Source organism: Anolis carolinensis, chromosome 3, assembly GCF_035594765.1.
Source record: "Anolis carolinensis isolate JA03-04 chromosome 3, rAnoCar3.1.pri, whole genome shotgun sequence".
NCBI classification, from domain to species: domain Eukaryota; kingdom Metazoa; phylum Chordata; class Lepidosauria; order Squamata; family Dactyloidae; genus Anolis; species Anolis carolinensis.
Genome location: NC_085843.1, coordinates 75,314,842 through 75,333,740, shown reverse-complemented (window position 1 = coordinate 75,333,740; position 18,899 = coordinate 75,314,842). Strand labels below are relative to the sequence as shown.

General features: G+C 36.5%; 1 protein-coding gene across 11 annotated transcripts in view; it reads left to right on the top strand.

Annotated features, from left to right (window-relative positions):
* Positions 1–14,494, top strand: part of synj1 (synaptojanin 1) — a 61,353-nt gene extending 46,859 nt beyond the window's left edge. For 3 of the 11 annotated variants that reach the window (XM_008107589.3, XM_008107590.3, XM_008107588.3), the window contains 8 exons: positions 1,553–1,690; positions 2,621–2,659; positions 3,428–3,472; positions 3,932–3,967; positions 4,063–4,133; positions 4,925–5,033; positions 8,060–8,277; positions 11,586–14,494. In XM_008107589.3, the coding sequence (XP_008105796.1) occupies positions 1,553–1,690; positions 2,621–2,659; positions 3,428–3,472; positions 3,932–3,967; positions 4,063–4,133; positions 4,925–5,033; positions 8,060–8,277; positions 11,586–12,416 (1,487 nt within the window). In that variant the 3' untranslated portion in view covers positions 12,417–14,494. Of the gene's footprint in view, positions 1–1,552; positions 1,691–2,620; positions 2,660–3,427; positions 3,473–3,931; positions 3,968–4,062; positions 4,134–4,924; positions 5,034–8,059; positions 8,278–9,182; positions 9,207–11,585 lie in introns of all 11 variants that reach the window. The other 8 variants (XM_008107593.3, XM_008107592.3, XM_008107596.3 and 5 more) reach the window with 7 other exon arrangements.
* The last annotated feature ends 4,405 nt before the right edge of the window (positions 14,495–18,899 follow it).

The following is an 18,899-nucleotide window of genomic DNA, read 5'->3' as shown; positions in this document are numbered from 1 at the left end:
GCTGAAGTTCAAAACACTTAGAGGGCCAAAGTTTGCCCATGCCTGAGCTAGAGGATGAAAGGAGTTGGGTGGATGTAAAAAGAAGCAATCACCTTAAAGTATTCTTTAAAAGCAGCAGAACAAATACTGCAAGTACACAGGATCTGGCTAAGTGCATAGCTGATTTTTCTTTATTCAGGAAGGAGGGCACACAGAGAAAATCCCCATGGTTATCATTTGTTATTGATCAGATATAATAGCACACATTCAACTGTAGGGAATAGGCCATGGATGTTGGAGCCCTTGAGAGCAGATTGGATCTTCCAACTAAGCCTCAGGGCCAGAAATCGGTGTCCATATTAAACTATTTGAGCAAAATACTACTTTTTAAAAAAGATTTATTTACTGATTTCAAAACATTTCACATAATATAGTAGTCTTGTTAACATCATCTATTCCCAGATCTATACTCCCTCCATCCCTAGCCCATCATTCACATAGTGATATATACAATATAGCTCTGTCAATTCTATACTACTACTAATAATAATTATAATTATTATTATTATTATTATTATTATTATTATTTTATTATTATTATGCAGTCATTCGGGCCACATGACCTTGGAGGTGTCTACAGACAACGCCGGCTCTTCGGCTTAGAAATAGAGATGAGCACCAACCCCCAAAGTCGGTCACGACTGGACTTAACGTCAGGGGAAAACCTTTACCTTTACTTATTCCAGTTTCATTCATTACATATAATTATTGTAATATTTTTCTAATTGTTCATCCACAGTCTCTCTTGATCATTTGGTGGTTTGAATTCCCCAAGCAAAGTACTTCAAGAACAGGATTTAACATCATATTAAAAGTATTAGTTATTCAATGTGATGATTTAGCATTCCTTAGTATAGTCATATAAACCTATATACATCAGCAGGGAACATCCCCTCAGCTATTTTAAATATTAGAACTTAATTATTTATATAGAAATGTTTTTGTGTGGTTGTATATATCTGATGCAACATATCACTGTTTTCTTTGCATATGAAAGTGGGAATCATGATGGAAAGTAGAATGAAACTGTTGTTGAGAGTTTGTGAAAATATATTGGTTAATCCTAGTAAATGTATGCAGAGAAGAGTACTAGATACCCTCTTCTGAAACAATCTTAATCATATTTATTCTAATATAACTGGAGGTTATATCTGATAAGCCACTGATAGGATTCTGGCCATAGCTGGACTTTGTTTTCATTTACTTCTGAGCTCAAATAGGATGTAGAAAGGTGCATCCTGTCACATTTTGTACAAAAACATACACATATTTTTTTGCTGCTATAAAGGGAGAAATAAAGCAGTAGGTTGCATTAAAATAACAGATGATTCATACAATCTAGCCAAGTGCCCATGGGAGACATAGTTGATATATAGGGCTCTGAAAGAGCTGGTGTAGAGCATCTGTATTGGAATGATGTGAATTTCTTTAAATAATGTATTTTGGGGAATGAATCATATTTAAATAGTGCAAATATTAAATAAATCTTTGTATATATTTTACTGCTGGCCAGGTTCTCCAGTAGATTTCCAACCAATTAATCATCAACGAGAGTCTGCTCAAGGCTTGGAACCAAAACGCCCACCTCCACCCCGCCCTGGGGCACCTCCTGCTCGCCCTGCTCCACCACAAAGACCACCTCCACCATCAGGTAAGCATCTGAAACATTGAAATTAAACCTTGAAATTATTTTGTCCTTCGTGTTAAATGCATCTTGATACTGGCAGTATTTAAATGTTACACTAAGACTTGCTTAAGCAGAAGGGTTGAGAACCTCTCCACATGACATTGGATTATAGGTGCTATTATTCTTGGCCACTGGCCCTGCAAGCTGGATTTATGAGAGCCAGAATCCAAAAGCTACATTATATCACCAACTCCTGGTTTAGAATGATATGACTTCAGGCTCACAGTCTCCCTGTTACTATCTCTTAAGCACAGCATAAAGAAATAGTTTGGAAAGTGTCAAGCTGGGTTAATTTAAATAAACCATAATATTCATCATACTCTGCTAGTTTGAACAATGCAAGATGTGCCATTGATCTCTGAAAAGGGAAGTGGTTGCATAATTAAATCTTACCTAGATTCATTTCCATGTCTGAAGTACCTTGCTTAGACTGCTTGGATCCCTTAATCAGGGTTTGATACAGTCGGTCCTCCATATCCACAGATTCTATAACCATGCATTCAATCATCCACAGCTTTAAAATATTTTAAAATAAATTCCAAAAAGCAAATCTTGATTTGGCCATTTTATATATATGATACCATTTTATTAAATTGCATATAATGGGACTTGGCCTTCCATGGATTTTGGTATCCATGGGGGAGTCCTGAAAATAAAGCACAGCAGATACCAAGGGCTCACTCTATTTGAATTCTTAAGTTGGATTTCTCACTCTGTGTTACATCAGCTTTGATATTTGTGTGTTTGGTTGTGGTGATTACATAGCTGTTGCAAATTTGATGTTCCATGTGAAATTTGAGCATAAAGATCAACAAATGTACTGATTGTAACTCTTGATTTTTCCTCCTTTTTCACTGGATACTTTTTTTTACTGCTGCATATCTTACTCTTAAGGGGGTAAGAGTCCTGCACTTGCTAGAAAAGAAATTGGAGGTAATGGCTGTTAATTATGATTAAAGAAATGAACAAGCAGTGATTTTGTATTTTATATATTGTTTGGAAATAAAAGAAATGTATTTGTTGTAAGTGTGTTCACACACACACACAAGCTAAATACTTAAATCTTTAAAAACAGGTTTTTGCTCATGGGATGGGTATTGTCCGTTTATACTAGATGGGACTTGAGTCATACCTTTCCTTTTCTTTTTGACTATTGTACTTTTGCATCTAAGCAAAAGACAAAGACTTAAGACTGGATTTGGTCTTCTGGGGTGTGTTTATCAGCTTCTTGATGAATTTGAAAAGTAGTTTTGCATGGAGTTCACTGAGATAATGATTACAGGATATCAGGAAACGGTTTCTATAGAGTCCATCATGTGAACAGTGTTAAAATTAGTGGCTTGCATTCTAGAGTTTCTTCTGTGATGTCTGTTTGTGTAGCAATTGTGTGTGCATAACAGAAGATATAAAAATACTTTGCATTAAAGTTGCAGAGAGAACAGAGCAAACAGCATGCATTTTAACTTTTTCTTGCTTTTGAAATACTTTCATTTCTGTCACTCAGATATACAAATTGTCACCTTATTGATATGATTATACTCTGCTATAACAAACTAATTTCACTACTTCATTGAAATCAAAATATCTTGCAGGGTTTTTTTCTGCCTTTACTCTATCTTCTGCATTGCCTTTACAATCCATATTGCTTTTCTGCTTTTTTTTTCTTTGCTTTTTTTTCCTTTTTTTTTTTTTGCTAATAAGGTCTTGGCGCTCCTCCCAGCCCTAATGTAGCTAGGAGAGAAGAAGGTAATTGCTTTTCCTGACACTTAACTTGATTTTAAAATATTTTTTGTAAACATAGTCTATCTTCACATTCTATTAGTGAGTTTTAAGGTCTCTTTTTATTTCATAATATTAAATGTTGCTATTTAAATATATTTAAATCATGTTCAGTGTAATCAATTCTATTTGCTTTCAAAATAATTATGGAAACATTAATAAAGCTTTAAACAGCAATGTATTGCATGGATTTGCCATGTAAATCTGCATACTTATACAGATTTAAGTATATAAGTCTGTATAAGTATATATAGATGTATATATACGCATACAAACAATTATTATATAATGTGACAGTTGATTACCTTGTAAATTCAAGATTAGGGCATGTGCAGTATTCTGTGCTAAACCTCAATTATCAACATATAAATTTATATTACCAATAGTACAAATTTATTTCTTTTTGTTGTTCTTCATATGTCAAAGCTCAGAAAAGCCCTGGGCCACAAAGAAGAGACATGGGTACTGTATTGTATATTCAATATTTTCTGAATTTAAGAGAAGCTTTACTACTTTGAAGTCTATTTTAGTATAATGACCTACTGCTTTTTCTATAGTTCAGAATCAATCACCGCCTCTAACTGGAGTTACAAACACGGGAACTTCTGGATACACTGCTGGTAGACCGGTAGGTATTCAGATTTTGATTCAGATTTTGTAATACCAACTAGTTCCCCTCCTTCTCTGTAGGACAATCTGATGTTATCCAGATGTGCTGGATTGCAGCTTTCATCATCTTAACCAACACTTGTATACTGTCTGAGAATGGTAGATCATGTGATTGCATTTTAAAAGTGTTTCAAAATTCTTACTAGTTCCTATTTTGGAACACAGTCTTTACATCATAGTCTTAAGCCTGGAAATCTCAGTGAATATCTCATGGAGAATAATGTTACTCTGCTTTGTGTATTGCTTTTCAGTCTGAATCCTTGGTATCCTGGTCCAGTGCTCACAATAGAACTGACTGATGTGAATGTCATGCTATTCCTACTGATCTGATTTAGCTGTTTGAAATCATTGTGCTGTGTTATTTATTTATTTATTTATTTACAGCATTTATATTCTGCCCTTCTCACCCCGAAGGGGACTCAGGGCAAAACACAGCCTGTGTTTAGCTTTACCTCCTTTCTTTTGAATTAGGCATAAGGTTTCTGTCTTCTAAATCTGGAAACAATGTGTATCTTCTGATATCAAAACAAAATCCTCTTTTGAGAGTAAATATAATTCATAATATTTTCCGAGTGCAATGTTAGAAACATAATAATGTTTACAATGGCAGATTTTTACATTTTAAATGTAAAGGTAGGATTTTCATGTACTACTCATTTTTAGAAAAATGTAAAATAGTTTTAAGAGATTGAAATAGCTGGATATTCATTCACAAATAATGGCAGAAGCACTGTGCTTGATGTATTTCAGACTATTCCTCCTCGAGCTGGCGTCATCAGTGCACCATTAAGCCATGTCCGTCCTCCCATGGGAAGGAACACACCAGAACTCCAACCGAAACCAGCAGAACTGCCAAGAGGTAGGGTTGTTAGTGTCTTTTCATTTAATAAAACTGCATCTTCGTTTAATGGATAAGCCTGTATTGCGCAGTCTTCTTCTTTAGAGGCTTTTAAGCAGAGGCTGGATGGCCATCTGTTAGGGGTGCTTTGAATGTGATTTTCCTGCTTCTTGGCAGGGGGTTGGACTGGATGGCACGTGAGGTCTCTTCCAACTCTATGATTCTATTATTCTTTTGGCATAATCAGTTCTGTGAATTGTCTCTCTTTTCCCCTGTAACAATGGCCTAAACCCAATTGTTCATTCCAAACAATATAGACTTGTTGATTTAATGGAAACGTATGTATGTTCCATTGATGCAGTGGATTTGTGTACCTATATCTCTACTTGAAAATAGCAATTTAATGTGGGTGTTAAAATGTAATCTGTATTGGGAAACTATTTTTCACATCAGTTTTGAAACAGCTGAGAACTAATTCCCAATCCCTTATTAACATCACATTTATCAAACATATGTCTCTTACGAGCAGGATGTTTTAGAAAATCAGTGGCCACATTTGGAGCCCCCAGTTTTCAAATTTAACATCCTCAAAAAGAATGTGCGTATTTATCAAAATCTTGCACAAGAATATCAAGAAATACCCATAATGGTGTAAATTACTGAGCAATCATCTTACAGTGGTACTTTTTTCACATAGTCAATATCACTCTAGAAGCTGCTTATAAATTATATTTAGTGCCTTAAAAGTGTATCCAGTGTCTCTCCAAAAACAAAAATGCAGTTCAAACTCAGTGGGAAGTTTGTTATTGACTGCTTTGAAGTATTTTCCTAAAGATTACAATTCCTTTTTACTCAAATCTATGCCCTTAAATTTAGTGTTATACTTCATTAAATACCACTTCTGATCCATCAGAAATTGTCAACTATATGTGTTGTAGATTAGGCAGCCACCTCTCCACCTCAAGATTGCAAGTTATTATAGATGAGTCTTCAGCACTATCCAGATAGTGAGAGATAGGTACTCATATTGAAGAGTCATTCTCTGACTTTCTCACTTAACAGTTTACCTTTGACAAGCTTGTGTTATAAAACTAAGAGAACGAGAGAAGAGTCAGAATTTACATTTCTGATTTTTATCGTGTCAGAAGTGACTTGAGAACATACTGCAAGTCACTTCTGGTGTGAGAGAATTGGCCATCTATAGAGACATTGCCCAGGGGACACCTGGATGTGTTACCATCCTGCTGGGAGGCTTCTCTCATGTCCCCACAAGCTAGAGCTGACACACGGGAGCTCACCCCATCTTGCGGATTCGAACCAGCAACCTTCAGGTCAGTAGTCCAGCCAGCACAAGTGTTTAACCGATTGCGCCACCGCGGCTCCTTTCTGATAGTCACATGACTTCTGCATTTGGAACTGCCATGTGCAGAGATAGCCATATGATTATGGATTGCTCTTCAGCACTGTCCCCAGAATACCTGAAATGTTCGAATGTATTATGTATCCATGAAACTGTTTGGACCATTTTGCCTTATCTGAGCCCGATCCACTTATGGCATATTCACAGTGTGTAAGTTCAAAAATATGAATTTGGTGAATACCAGGATTATAAACAAAATCACTGCAGAGGAATTAGAAGCTGTGAAACGTGTTTCATGAACTCAGTGAGACTTCGTACCTGCTATTGACATGGAGCATGTCTAAGTTTCAAAGCAGAATAATTCTGAAACTGCCAATAATTTAAAAAGCAGTTATTAATATGGGATGGAGTAAATTATTCAAATAATAAAAAGTATATAATTTGAGCATTGGACTATGACTCTGGAGACCAGGCTCTAATCCCCACTCAGCCACAGAAATCCATTGGTGACCTTGGGCAAGTCACCCTCTGTCAGCCTTAAATCAACACCCCCTTTGAACAAATCCTGTCAAGAAAACCTCATGATAGGTTAATCTTTGGCTTGCTATAAGTCAGAAATGACTTGAAGGTACACAAAAACAATATACAGTAGAGTCTCACTTATCCAACATAAACGGGCCGGCATAATGTTGGATAAGCGAATATGTTGGATAATAAGGAGGGATTAAGGAAAAGCCTATTAAACATCAAATTAGGTTATGATTTTACAAATTAAGCACCAAAACATCATGTTATACAACAAATTTGACAGAAAAAGTAGATCAATACACAGTAATGCTATGTAGTAATTACTGTATTTACAAATTTAGCACCAAAATATCATGATATATTGAAAAGATTGACTACAAAAATGCGTTGGATAATCCAGAATGTTGGATAAGCGAGTGTTGGATAAGTGAGACTCTACTGTAATTCAATTAATCTAGTGCAAGATTTTTCGTATAAACAACTGAGTTCTGGTTTGAGTTCTTGTGGAATACACTACATCATCCAGGATTCCTGTCTATATATATACAGTGCCCATAGTCGGAGGTGAGATTATGACCCATAACAAAAAGTTATGCTATCATATTTTTTCAGTCTTTAAGATACTATAGTATTCCTTGGTTTTATATTGGCATCAGTTAGTAAGTAGATGCTTAAATAAAATGTCTAGTAAATTTACTTGTGTGTATAGAGCGGTGAATGTTGTGAAATTGTTTTGTATAGAAAGGAAGTTAAGTGAGTATCTTTTCAGACCATAAAGCAAATTACAAAAGGTAGAAATTCAAACTCAGTGAGACTCACCAAAATATCATGATATATTGAAAAGATTGACTACAAAAATGCGTTGGATAATCCAGAATGTTGGATAAGCGAGTGTTGGATAAGTGAGACTCTACTGTAATTCAATTAATCTAGTGCAAGATTTTTCGTATAAACAACTGAGACCCCTGTTTTTCACACGAACTCTTCACTCTTATGCATTTTATATTTACACATGATTCTATGATTTATATTAAAGAGGAGGTAATTTTTCCTACCTGCTGACATCCATGTTTCAGATATTAAGTGTGCTCAGTAACATGTTTAGATGTTGACTGACAAAATAATTATGTAGAACATTATGCATTACCTGTATTTGCAGGATCTCCTATGCTTCCTGAACCTATTAAACCACAGGCTGCAACTCCAGTTCCCACCCCTCAGCAGCCTCCTGCCCTAAAAATGCAGGAGCCTCTTATACCTACGGTCACACCATCTCAAACACCTTCTCCACAAAACCTGGAAGCCCCACCACAGCCGCCCCCACGCAGCAGGTCATCCCAGAGTTTGCCTTCAGAACCCGTTCCTTCAGAGAAACAAGTATGTATGCCATGTCTATGTAATATTACATTTTGATATTGCTTTTTAACCATAGTTCCCCTATAGCCCTATTTTCCTAACAAGCCTATTTAACAGTAGTGCTCACAGTCTGTTGCTACCTTCCTTGTTTGTAAACTGACAGTACAGAGCAATGAAAAGCCATGAGAAGGAAAGGAAATGTGCTAACCCATCTGATAAGGAAAACAATACCGCTGAATTAGGCTATCAATTTAAAGTGGTTAGTTTAATCAACAAATGTCTTTTCTCCCCAAAGTGCATGTAGCTGGGAAAAGGATTATGATGATGTATGCTTTTGTGTCTAGATTATTATTAAGCAAAAAAAAAAACCCAACAATAACAGAGCTTGTTGTTTTACTTTATTTTAATAAGATCTTATTATATAAGCTCACCCATTGAACATTGTTCAGACCAAAAAGGGGAGGAAGGAGGGAGGGCCATCTTATTCTAGATGGCCATTTTTTATGCAATTACAAAATTTAAATATTAAAAAATAGAATACAAAAATGAAGTAATAAACAGTAAAATGAAAAACAGCATTAATCTGAAAAGAAAGCAAGAAAAATAGTACCAGTGCAAAGAATTTTAAAATCCCTAAAATATTTATTTAAAAGGCCTTAATCTGCTGTCTTATGATATGGGAGAGGGCAAATTTAGGTGAAATCTATGATGTTTATGTGGTGCCACAGTTAGTCTCAGCAGCGAGTACCCCATGCAAACTTAATGTCTTTCAGCTGGTGACAAAGTCTGTCTGCATGTATTTGTTATTGGAGTAACAGCTAACACTCACATATTTGGGTTAACATAGTGCTGAGTCACTTTTGAAAGATTTTATATTGGCTTTCTTCCTAATATTTTCCCTTTAATGTCTGTCTCTTTCTCACAAGCAGGATCAACCAACAGGGTAAAAGGTACCTGACTCTTTACTGGTCTTAACATTATCTCCATTCATTCTTTGTTCTCCATGAGTTCAAACAAAAATGATGTATGAACAGTTATGTGCCATACATCTGCACTTGCATTCAAGCCACCTGTCTACAAAAATAGGCAGACATACCTTAGTTTATTTTTGTTATTGTAGCTTATTATTGACCTAAGGGACTTCGTTTAGCTTGATAATGTTATAGCTTGGTAGAGCAAGAGTTCTCAGATTGCATTGTGCAAGCTCTTCTCTAAGATGTTTAAGTGATCTATTGATTATGGCCAGTCTTTTGAGGTAGAGTCTTAAGACAGAATGCTAGAAAAGCAAAATGTATGCAACAATTTCATTATTATTCCTGCCACTGATGCCAACAGTGGACACAAAGAGATGCAGCTTGCTGTAGTGAATATGGGTGGCAGTGTAACAGACTATACTTATTCTTCCCTAAGAGGGCCCACCTTGCACTTTGAGAACTGCTGCTGTAGAGATTTCATAATTCTTCCTTAAACTAACATTGATCAACAAGGTTAGCCTCAGTCTATTTTGCAGTTATAAAATGGATATAGTGAGGAATAACATTATGTGGGTTTCTAATTTTCTTTTCATGTGAATCAGTGCTTCTCTTTTAAGTTTAAAATAAGTGGACATTTTATCTAGTTTAGTTTAAGGAATAATCTTGAGTTATTAAACATAAATGTTCTCAGGTTCTGAGATGTGTTTAACATCTAGTTAAATATGACTTAAGTATTTAATTAAATGTACAAAATAGTGCTTCTTCCATTTTTAGTCTTTATAATTTTACATTAAACTGTCAACACAGCAAATCATCACCATTACAATACATTTTAACCTAACTACTAGCAATTGGATTTAATATTAAATTATTTTTCCTTTGATTTAAGCTTTATCATACTTCAGCAACAACAGTTTTAAAAATCCAAGCTGTTTCTGTGGTTTCTGTGCTTCACACAGTAGATCATTAGTCTGCACAGAGATTTGATTGGGAAATTTCAAATCGGATTAGTTTTTGTGGGAACCCTATTTACTCCACTCCTGTTAAGCAAAGTCCAAATATTGTATCTACCGTACATACAAAATGGATTTTTAGATTTAAAACATCAAATCAGACTTATTGAATGCAAACCTTGGTATTGGGTTGGAGTACTTAACATAGAATTGAGAAATCCAAGCATTTACAAAAGAAAGGGCATATTCAGTCAGAAGTAAAACTCATCAAGGTCACTGGACTTGTAGTCAGTAAGTGTGTTTGGGGATTACATTCATAGTAACCGAACATTGGTCCTAAACATGAGGGCATCTCCTGTACTTGGACATGCTGGAATGGAGAGGTGGCAGTGAATCCAATACAGGACAACCTTTAGCTGCAAATACTGCACTTGCCCATCCCTCATGCTTCAATGGTGCAGTTGAGCTCTAGGTGAAATGTAGTCAATGAGATATACTTGTATGCTTCAGATAGATCTGGAAGTTCAATAGAAGAAGTGTTTTATAGTATGACCTAATTACCAACCAGACAATTCAGCTGCATTACCTTCCAAAAGATATGTGTATCTACTTAAAAATGTAGAAGCTTAGAGTATGAAAAACATAATGTTGCTAACACTTTCATTGTGGTAAAGACTTCATAATAACATCACCCCATTCTGCATGTGAACATGTCATTATATTGAATCATTCATCTAATGTTTTAATTTTGCAAATACAGTTTTTACCTAAAAATGTCTTTATTCAATAGTTAAGTACCATTTTGCTCAAAGGATTGTCTGAAACATTCTATCTCCATCAATTTCCGAAGGGATGGTTACCGTATTCCATCACATAATAGTTGCCCCCGGATAATAGGGCAAAAAGGGGGGGGGGGGGAAGCATGACTACTATGTGATAAAAAAATTGTATATTGGTCTGTTCAGACAAAAACAACAAAGAGTCCAGTGGCAAATTATAGTCACATTTCATGGTTTGAGTTCTTGTGGAATACACTACATCATCCAGGATTCCTGTCTATATATATATACAGTGCCCATAGTCGGAGGTGAGATTATGACCCATAACAAAAAGTTATGCTATCATATTTTTTCAGTCTTTAAGATACTATAGTATTCCTTGGTTTTATATTGGCATCAGTTAGTAAGTAGATGCTTAAATAAAATGTCTAGTAAATTTACTTGTGTGTGTAGAGCGGTGAATGTTGTGAAATTGTTTTGTATAGAAAGGAAGTTAAGTGAGTATCTTAAAGCAAATTACAAAATTACAAATTACAAAAGGTAGAAATTCAAATGCCATGGAAAATGTAGAAAGATCCTTTAGCAATCAAGTTACGTGTTTGAGCACTGTATTTACTTTTCAGATTAAAGCAAATGGAATTCATGCCATTCAGCTTGAAACAAAGCTAAACAATGATCCTTTTGAAGATCTGTCCCTTCAGCTGCTTTCAGCATCCAAGATTCAGTCCTCAGTTCGAATGTCACCAGTACCTTTAAACCAAAAGAAGCTGACAACGTTGCCTTCTGCAACAGACTGTTTTAATACCTCGAGTAACATCAATTGCATGCCAGCAATACCACTTATTCCAACATATAGTAAACCTGAAGAATCAAAATCTAGTTCTTCAAATTTATTTGCTATTAGCACAAACCCATTCACTGAGGAAACTATTAATGCTGGGAATCCATTTAGAACAGAGATCCAAGGATCGAGAGCAACTTCACAAGGCTCATCAGAAGGACCCGCTGCTTATACATATCCAGCCCTAAAGCTTTCTAGTAATCAAACAGGCAAGGCCACATTTTCTGTCAATGTGTTTAAAGATGATTTTCATTTGCAAAGTGCACCTTCCATATCTAACAATGGAAAACCGAAAGGATGGGTAACCTTTGAAGAAGAGGATGTCGTGTTGAAGCTAAAATCGCCAGTAAATCTCACTGAATTGAAAAGAGTTAGTTCCCTGAAAGCAACTTCTTTTCCAGATTCACTGAGTACTGATCACAATATATTTAGTTCAGACTCTACCATTTACAGCACCCAGAGCAAGAGCTTAGATTTTCCCCACCCATTACCAGCAAGACCCCCACCTGCACCCCCTATACCCTCCAGATCCGCCAGCACCAGATCCACTATCAACCCTTTCATTCCCTTGACGTCTAAGGTTTTATCAACCCAAGATTTTACAAAAAGATAAATTCTTTTAGACTGGGTATTTAAGCTACTCACTAAGAGTATCCACTAGAATGGGCATTGATGTAATTCATTGTGTGCAATAATTTTGTCAGATGCACTGAACCTTAAATATTAGATCACTATGTACAAATTTTAAAGTTGTATCTGTATATATGGTAATGCACAAAGATAATTCTGTAACTGATCTGATTATGCCACCTCTAAAAGGGCACAAAAGGAAAAAATGTTTAAATCCCATTATAATTCATAGGAGTCTCCTAGAAAATTTGGTGTTCTTTCCACTAATGAAAAAGAAAGAAAAGCCACAAGTACTACTTTCTCTGGAAAATGCACATAATTTGTATTATTTCTGTTCCTTGTGTAAGAGTTGAATTGCTATTTTAAATATATTTCTTGCTGGTAGAACCTATAATTACTTCCATTATTTGATAATTCATGTATTTATAAGTCCTGACCAAAGAACTGCCAAAGTTTAATTAAAATACTGACTGTTTAAAGGTAATATAGGGGAAAGTAAATTCTATTTCAGAGGTTTATGAATATTTCATAGAGTGAAATTCTCATAGGAGTCAAGGAAACATTGACATATAGCATATAGTAATATATATTACGTTTCACTGCAAATATATTATTGTTTCACACATGTGGGAAATGTGATTTTATTATTATCCAACTTTACTTTTGCTTTCGACACAATTCAAGATGAACAACGTTCCTATTCTAACCTTCCAGAAAAACGATTATTTGCTTTCAATGTAGAGCAAAATCTCATTACTGAAGTATTCAGTGCAGTCATTTTGATATGAAGATGTGGGTAAAGTAGTAGTCATATGTATGGTCCACAAATTTCAATTTTGTTTGCTTCCTGCCTTGCTATTTATAGAAGTGCTGTGTTTCAAATTTGGTTTTGGAAGAACAGACTATTTTTGTACTGTCCCATTACATTTTTTTAGAAGTATGACCTTCTCAAGACAGAAGCAAGCTGTCAGAATCACACAGAATGTTTAGCGGATGTAATTTTGTCTGAAGTTGCACAATGCTTTGTAAATCCAAAAATGGGCATAGCCCTATGTTTTTGCAACAAATGGCATTTAACTATAGTATTTCAGTGCCAGGAAGGGTTTTTTTCATGAATACTTTGTTAGATGAGCTAGATTCCCTTTCTTATTCTTGTCACAGATATTTATATTGCTTGCTTGCTTGCTTTTTTAAATTTGTGAAAGATCATTTTTTAGAGGGGCCTCACCAAATGTGTCTGTTCTTATTACTCTGTTAGCAGTCTGCTCTTAACTGATTAGTCAAGCAAATCTGTTTGTCTGCTCCTTCATAGCCTGTGAGTGAACCACAACATTCCTTGGAGCAGGGGGGAAAACATTTCTAAATTCTTTAATACTTTCTGAGTATATTTGTAGACATCATCCCATTTAACACTGCATATCTGTCAGCTGCAATTGATTAAAGAAGTAAATACAGTAGGTTCTATATTGTGCTTTTAAAAGTACTTGTACATTTTGAAACAGCAGTGGTACCATAATATAACCCTTGTGCTTCTGTATGTGACTTAACTATTTAAAACTCTGATTATTAACATTTATGTGATCGTGCTTTGGTATAATATGCTAGCAAAGCAACTGTGTTCTGGAAAGTTAATGCAAATTACAGTTCAGTGATATGTGGTCCTTGTTGAATTATTTATTTTCAATAATTGCAGTTTTTCTATAGTATTTAAAATACATGCCCCAAGTGCTACAAAATCTGGCAGCAAAGTACCACAAAATTGCAACAAAGCACCTACAAGCATAGAATTAATAATTAACCATCACAGTGTCTATTACTGAAGGTAATAACACATAGAAAGTCAGAATTACCAACTGTGTAAAAACTGTTATATGTTTTCATGGAGTGTGTTCCCTGTGGCAGATTGCTTTGTTAATGTGTAACAAATTATTGCTTGTGGTACACACAAGACTTTACTATATCCATTACAAAACTACAGTATTAATTCAATAGTCTACAATATTCCATACATATCCTGTGAAATGTGAAGTTGCATTAATGAAATAAATAAATATTTCAGAAGATGAGTTTCCAGTCATTGACATTGCAAGGGTTTTGCTCACTATTGTGTCCTCGGGTTTTCAGCAGTCTCATGCCAGTTATGAAAGACCACAAAGAGAATGTGCTAAGCTGATTAATGGTTTTGTTTTTTGTGTTTTTTTAACCTACTCCTGCACAGACAGATATAGAATTCAAAAACATTGTGTATGATTGACGGGAAGCTGCCCAGACTGATAAGAATCATGTGTGACCCTGTGCATTTTGCTTGGCTGCATTTGATACTTTCCAAAATGGAATTTACTCCAAGGGCCAAAAAGGGCTTGGTCCCCCCATCAATATCTAATCTTTAGACCAGTGGTTCTCAACCTGGGGTTCCCCAGATGTTTTGGCCTCCAACTCCCAGAAATCCTAACAGCTGGTAAACGGGGTGGGATTTCTGGGAGTTGTAAGCCAAAAACATCTGGGGACCGCAGGTTGAGAATCACTGCTTTAGACTGAGGGGTTGAGTGTCCTTTGCCATTTGTCATCTAATCTGTTTTCTGACTGATGTTCCTTTATCACCTCCTGACCATGTGATGGGGTGAAAATTGATGCAGGGAGAGTTAACATCAGTACTCCAGTTAAGCATTCTTAAGTTCTGGAGTCTCAGGATATTTATATGGGAAAATGTGCTGGTTCTCTGTTAATTGCTTAGGCTATTTATTATAGCCACTTTGAGTCTCCTGCAGGAGAGATAAAGCGAGATATAAATATAATAATAATCATAATAATATGAGGTCATACATATACATTCTTTTTAGGAGAAAATACAGATATACTCGAATCAATCTGTAGTCACATTGCTTTTATTATATTACATGTAAGGGACCATACATTCATTGCATTACAGCATATGGCAGGGAAGATGTTACACTTTCATAAGAAACTTTAAATTTCTCTAGAAGGCATTTATCTTCTTAACACACACTGTAGAACATTGTCTTAAATAATATCTGTTTATCTACTAAGGCAGAGCTTTCCAAACTTTTCATGCTGGTGACACACTTTTTAGACATGCATTATTTCATGACACAGTGATTCAGTTTTACATAAAGCAACGTGGATCAGTTTTTTTCGACTGCTCAGTACCTGTATGATTCCTCGACCTCTGGATACGACAGAAAGGGAATATACTAGTGTGGCATAGTAATTGGCCACTTGCTTTAAAATACATGCAATTTACTATTGCTTATTTCAGACTCAGGTTTCTCGTTAGGTTCACACAACATAACACTGCAGCCGACACACTAATGCATCAAGACACACAGTTTAGAAAGTGCTGCACTAAGGAATACCATGTCTTCTGTTGAGGGAATATATTAAATGGGCATCTGTGAACACACAAGGCAACTAATGGGTTACGCCCCTTGAATATTGCTATAGGAGTAAATGAGCTATCTCAACAGGGAAACTGGAAAGGATTGCTTAGGATATATCATAGAATCATAGAATAGTAGAGTTGGAAGAGACCTCATGGGCCATCCAGTCCAACCCCCCCGCTAAGAAGCAGGAAATCGCATTCAAAGCACCCCCGACAGATGGCCATCCAGCCTCTGCTTAAAAGCCTCCAAAGAAGGAGCCTCCACCACAGCCTGGGGGAGAGAGTTCCACTGTCTAATAGCCCTCACAGTGAGGAAGTTCTTCCTGATGTTCAGGTGGAATCTCCTTTCCTGTAGTTTGAAGCCATTGTTCCGTGTCCTAGTCTGCAGGGCAGCAGAAAACAAGCTTGCTCCCTCCTCCCTATGACTTCCCTTCACGTATTTGTACATGGCTATCATGTCTCCTCTCAGCCTTCTCTTCTGCAGGCTAAACATGCCCAGCTCTTTAAGCCGCTCCTCATAGGGCTTGTTCTCCAGACCCTTAATCATTTTAGTCTCCCTCCTCTGGACGCTTTCCAGCTTGTCAACATCTCCCTTCAACTGCGGTGCCCAGAATTGGACACAGTATTCCAGGTGTGGTCTGACCAAGGCAGAATAGAGGGGGAGCATGACTTCCCTGGATCTAGACGCTATTCCCCTATTGATGCAGGCCAGAATCCCATTGGCTTTTTTAGCTGCCGCATCACATTGTTGGCTCATGTTTAACTTGTTGTCCACAAGGACTCCAAGGTCTTTATTTATTATTTATTTATAGTATTTATACCCCGCCCTTTTCACCCCGAAGGGGACTCAGAGCGGCTTTACAGAACACACATACGGCAAACATTCAATGCTGATTATACAGTTAACAAGGACAGACAACACAGAAGAGGTGAAGGCAGTTTTCCCATCTTGTTTCTGGCACCTTAGAGGCTGTGCTTGACTCCGGCCATGGGGGAGGGGTGGTGGTGCTGTCACTCAATCTCCCATGCCGAGGAGCTTCCTCCTGATCGCTGTCCTTAATGGCACTTTATAACCTCCACCCTAAAAGCGGTTCCTATTTATCTACTCTCACTTCTGCTTTCAACCTGCTAGGTGGGCAGGTGAACTGGGGCTAACAGCAGATGCTCATCCCCAACCCGGGCTTGACCTGACTTTTTGAGCAGGATCTTTCTGCAGCACAGCGGTTTAGCTCTGCTGCAATTTCCTTCTAGATTTTATGTGTATATGTATATAAAGCCCTGAAACTGGATAGATGAATAATACCTTTGTGTTCATTGTTACCACCATACGTCTTTATTCTGCCTTTATCACAGGGCTAGACAACTTATAAAAATTTAAAAAAGTAAAACATACCACTAAAAGCACAGAGTAAAATGAAAGTAAGTATACACTGTTGACCACATTGTTGACACAACCCCTTCCCCAATATATTGCTCTGGGATGTCCATGGTTTGGGGAAGTAAAGACAGATGGGCCGGGATCATTGCTGTCAAGCCCAGCACTCCCCAAGAAACGCAGGAAAAAGCAGCCCTTTTCTACAAATTCAGCTAGTTCCATGCAAATATATATTGTTGATTTATTTATTCCAACTGTCCCAATTAGGCAAGAGAGCTCCCACTTAATCCTTCCCTTGTTCTATTTCTTGAGCTTCTTCTAAAATGCCCAAGTCTCTTTTCCCCTGGCTTTCCTCCTTTGTCCTCAACTACTTCCATTGCTGCAGAACTTGTTGCAAAGCACAAAAAGTAATTGGCGCTCAGTTTACAGATGGAGGGGGTGCAGAATCTTGAACTTCGTTGTCGATTTAGGCCAAAACAAATTCTCACAGCTTCTTCACTTCCTGATGGTAAACAATCTGTTTCAAGCACAACATTATTAAACCTATTGTCAGAAATCACCTCTTTGGGCTATGTGTCCTTGAAACATAAATGAATTTCATGTTTAGACTTGCATCCCATCTCCAAGACCTCATTAGGGACAAGTGTTAAGAAATCTGGAATAATCTGAAAACCAACCCACATCTGGTCCCAAGCATTTCAGAAAGGAGACACTCAAATAGAGGTTAGTGAGTTATGCTATCTCTGCAGGTACAGAATAATAATAATAATAATAATAATAATAATAATAATAATAATAATAATAATAATTTTATTACCCTGCCCTCTCTCCCCAAAGGAACTCAGGGCGGCTGACAAAGGCAAGAGAAAAAACAAGTAAACTATAGCTATACATAACAAATGGAATGGGGTTAAATCATTAAGCACACATGAAATAGGAAATAATTAGGAACATGAATAAAATAAAAACAGAAAAAATATAACAAATTAGATGTTATTAAGATGGTATAGAACTCCTGAACAACTGGTTTATATGGTAAAAGGGAAGAATTTGAAGTGTTGGCACTGTAATAAAGAAAAAAGTACTTATTCACATATGTGGTGGGAGTGTTCTGAATTTTAAAAATTCTGGCAAATGATAGAAGGAAAAATTCAGGAGATATTGCAGATAAAAATTCAAATTAATAATGGTTTGTTACTTTGGGGAGTGTTGGATCACCGATTATAAAAATCAACTGCCAGGAGTTATTTAAAGTAACAAGATCAACACATGCGCTGATTGCTGGAGAATGGAGAGACAAATCAAAATGGACGTTAAGCAATTGGAATGATTATATGTATGATCAAGTGTTATTAGACATTACAGGAACTATTACTAAGCAAATAACAAGAACGAACAAACAGAAGGACTTTATTTATTTATTTATTTATTTACATCATTTATATTCCGCCCTTCTCACCCTGAAGGGGACTCAGGGCGGATCACATTACACATACAGGCAAACATTCAATGCCTTTTAACACAGAACAAAGACAAGACAAACATAGGCTCCGAGCGGGCCTCGAACTCATGACCTCCTGGTCTGAGTGATTCATTGCAGTTAATTGCAGCTGGCTTGCTCTCCTGCCTGTGCCACAGCCCGGACCTATCTATTACAAATAGATAGGTCTACTTCAATTGGGTAAAAAATG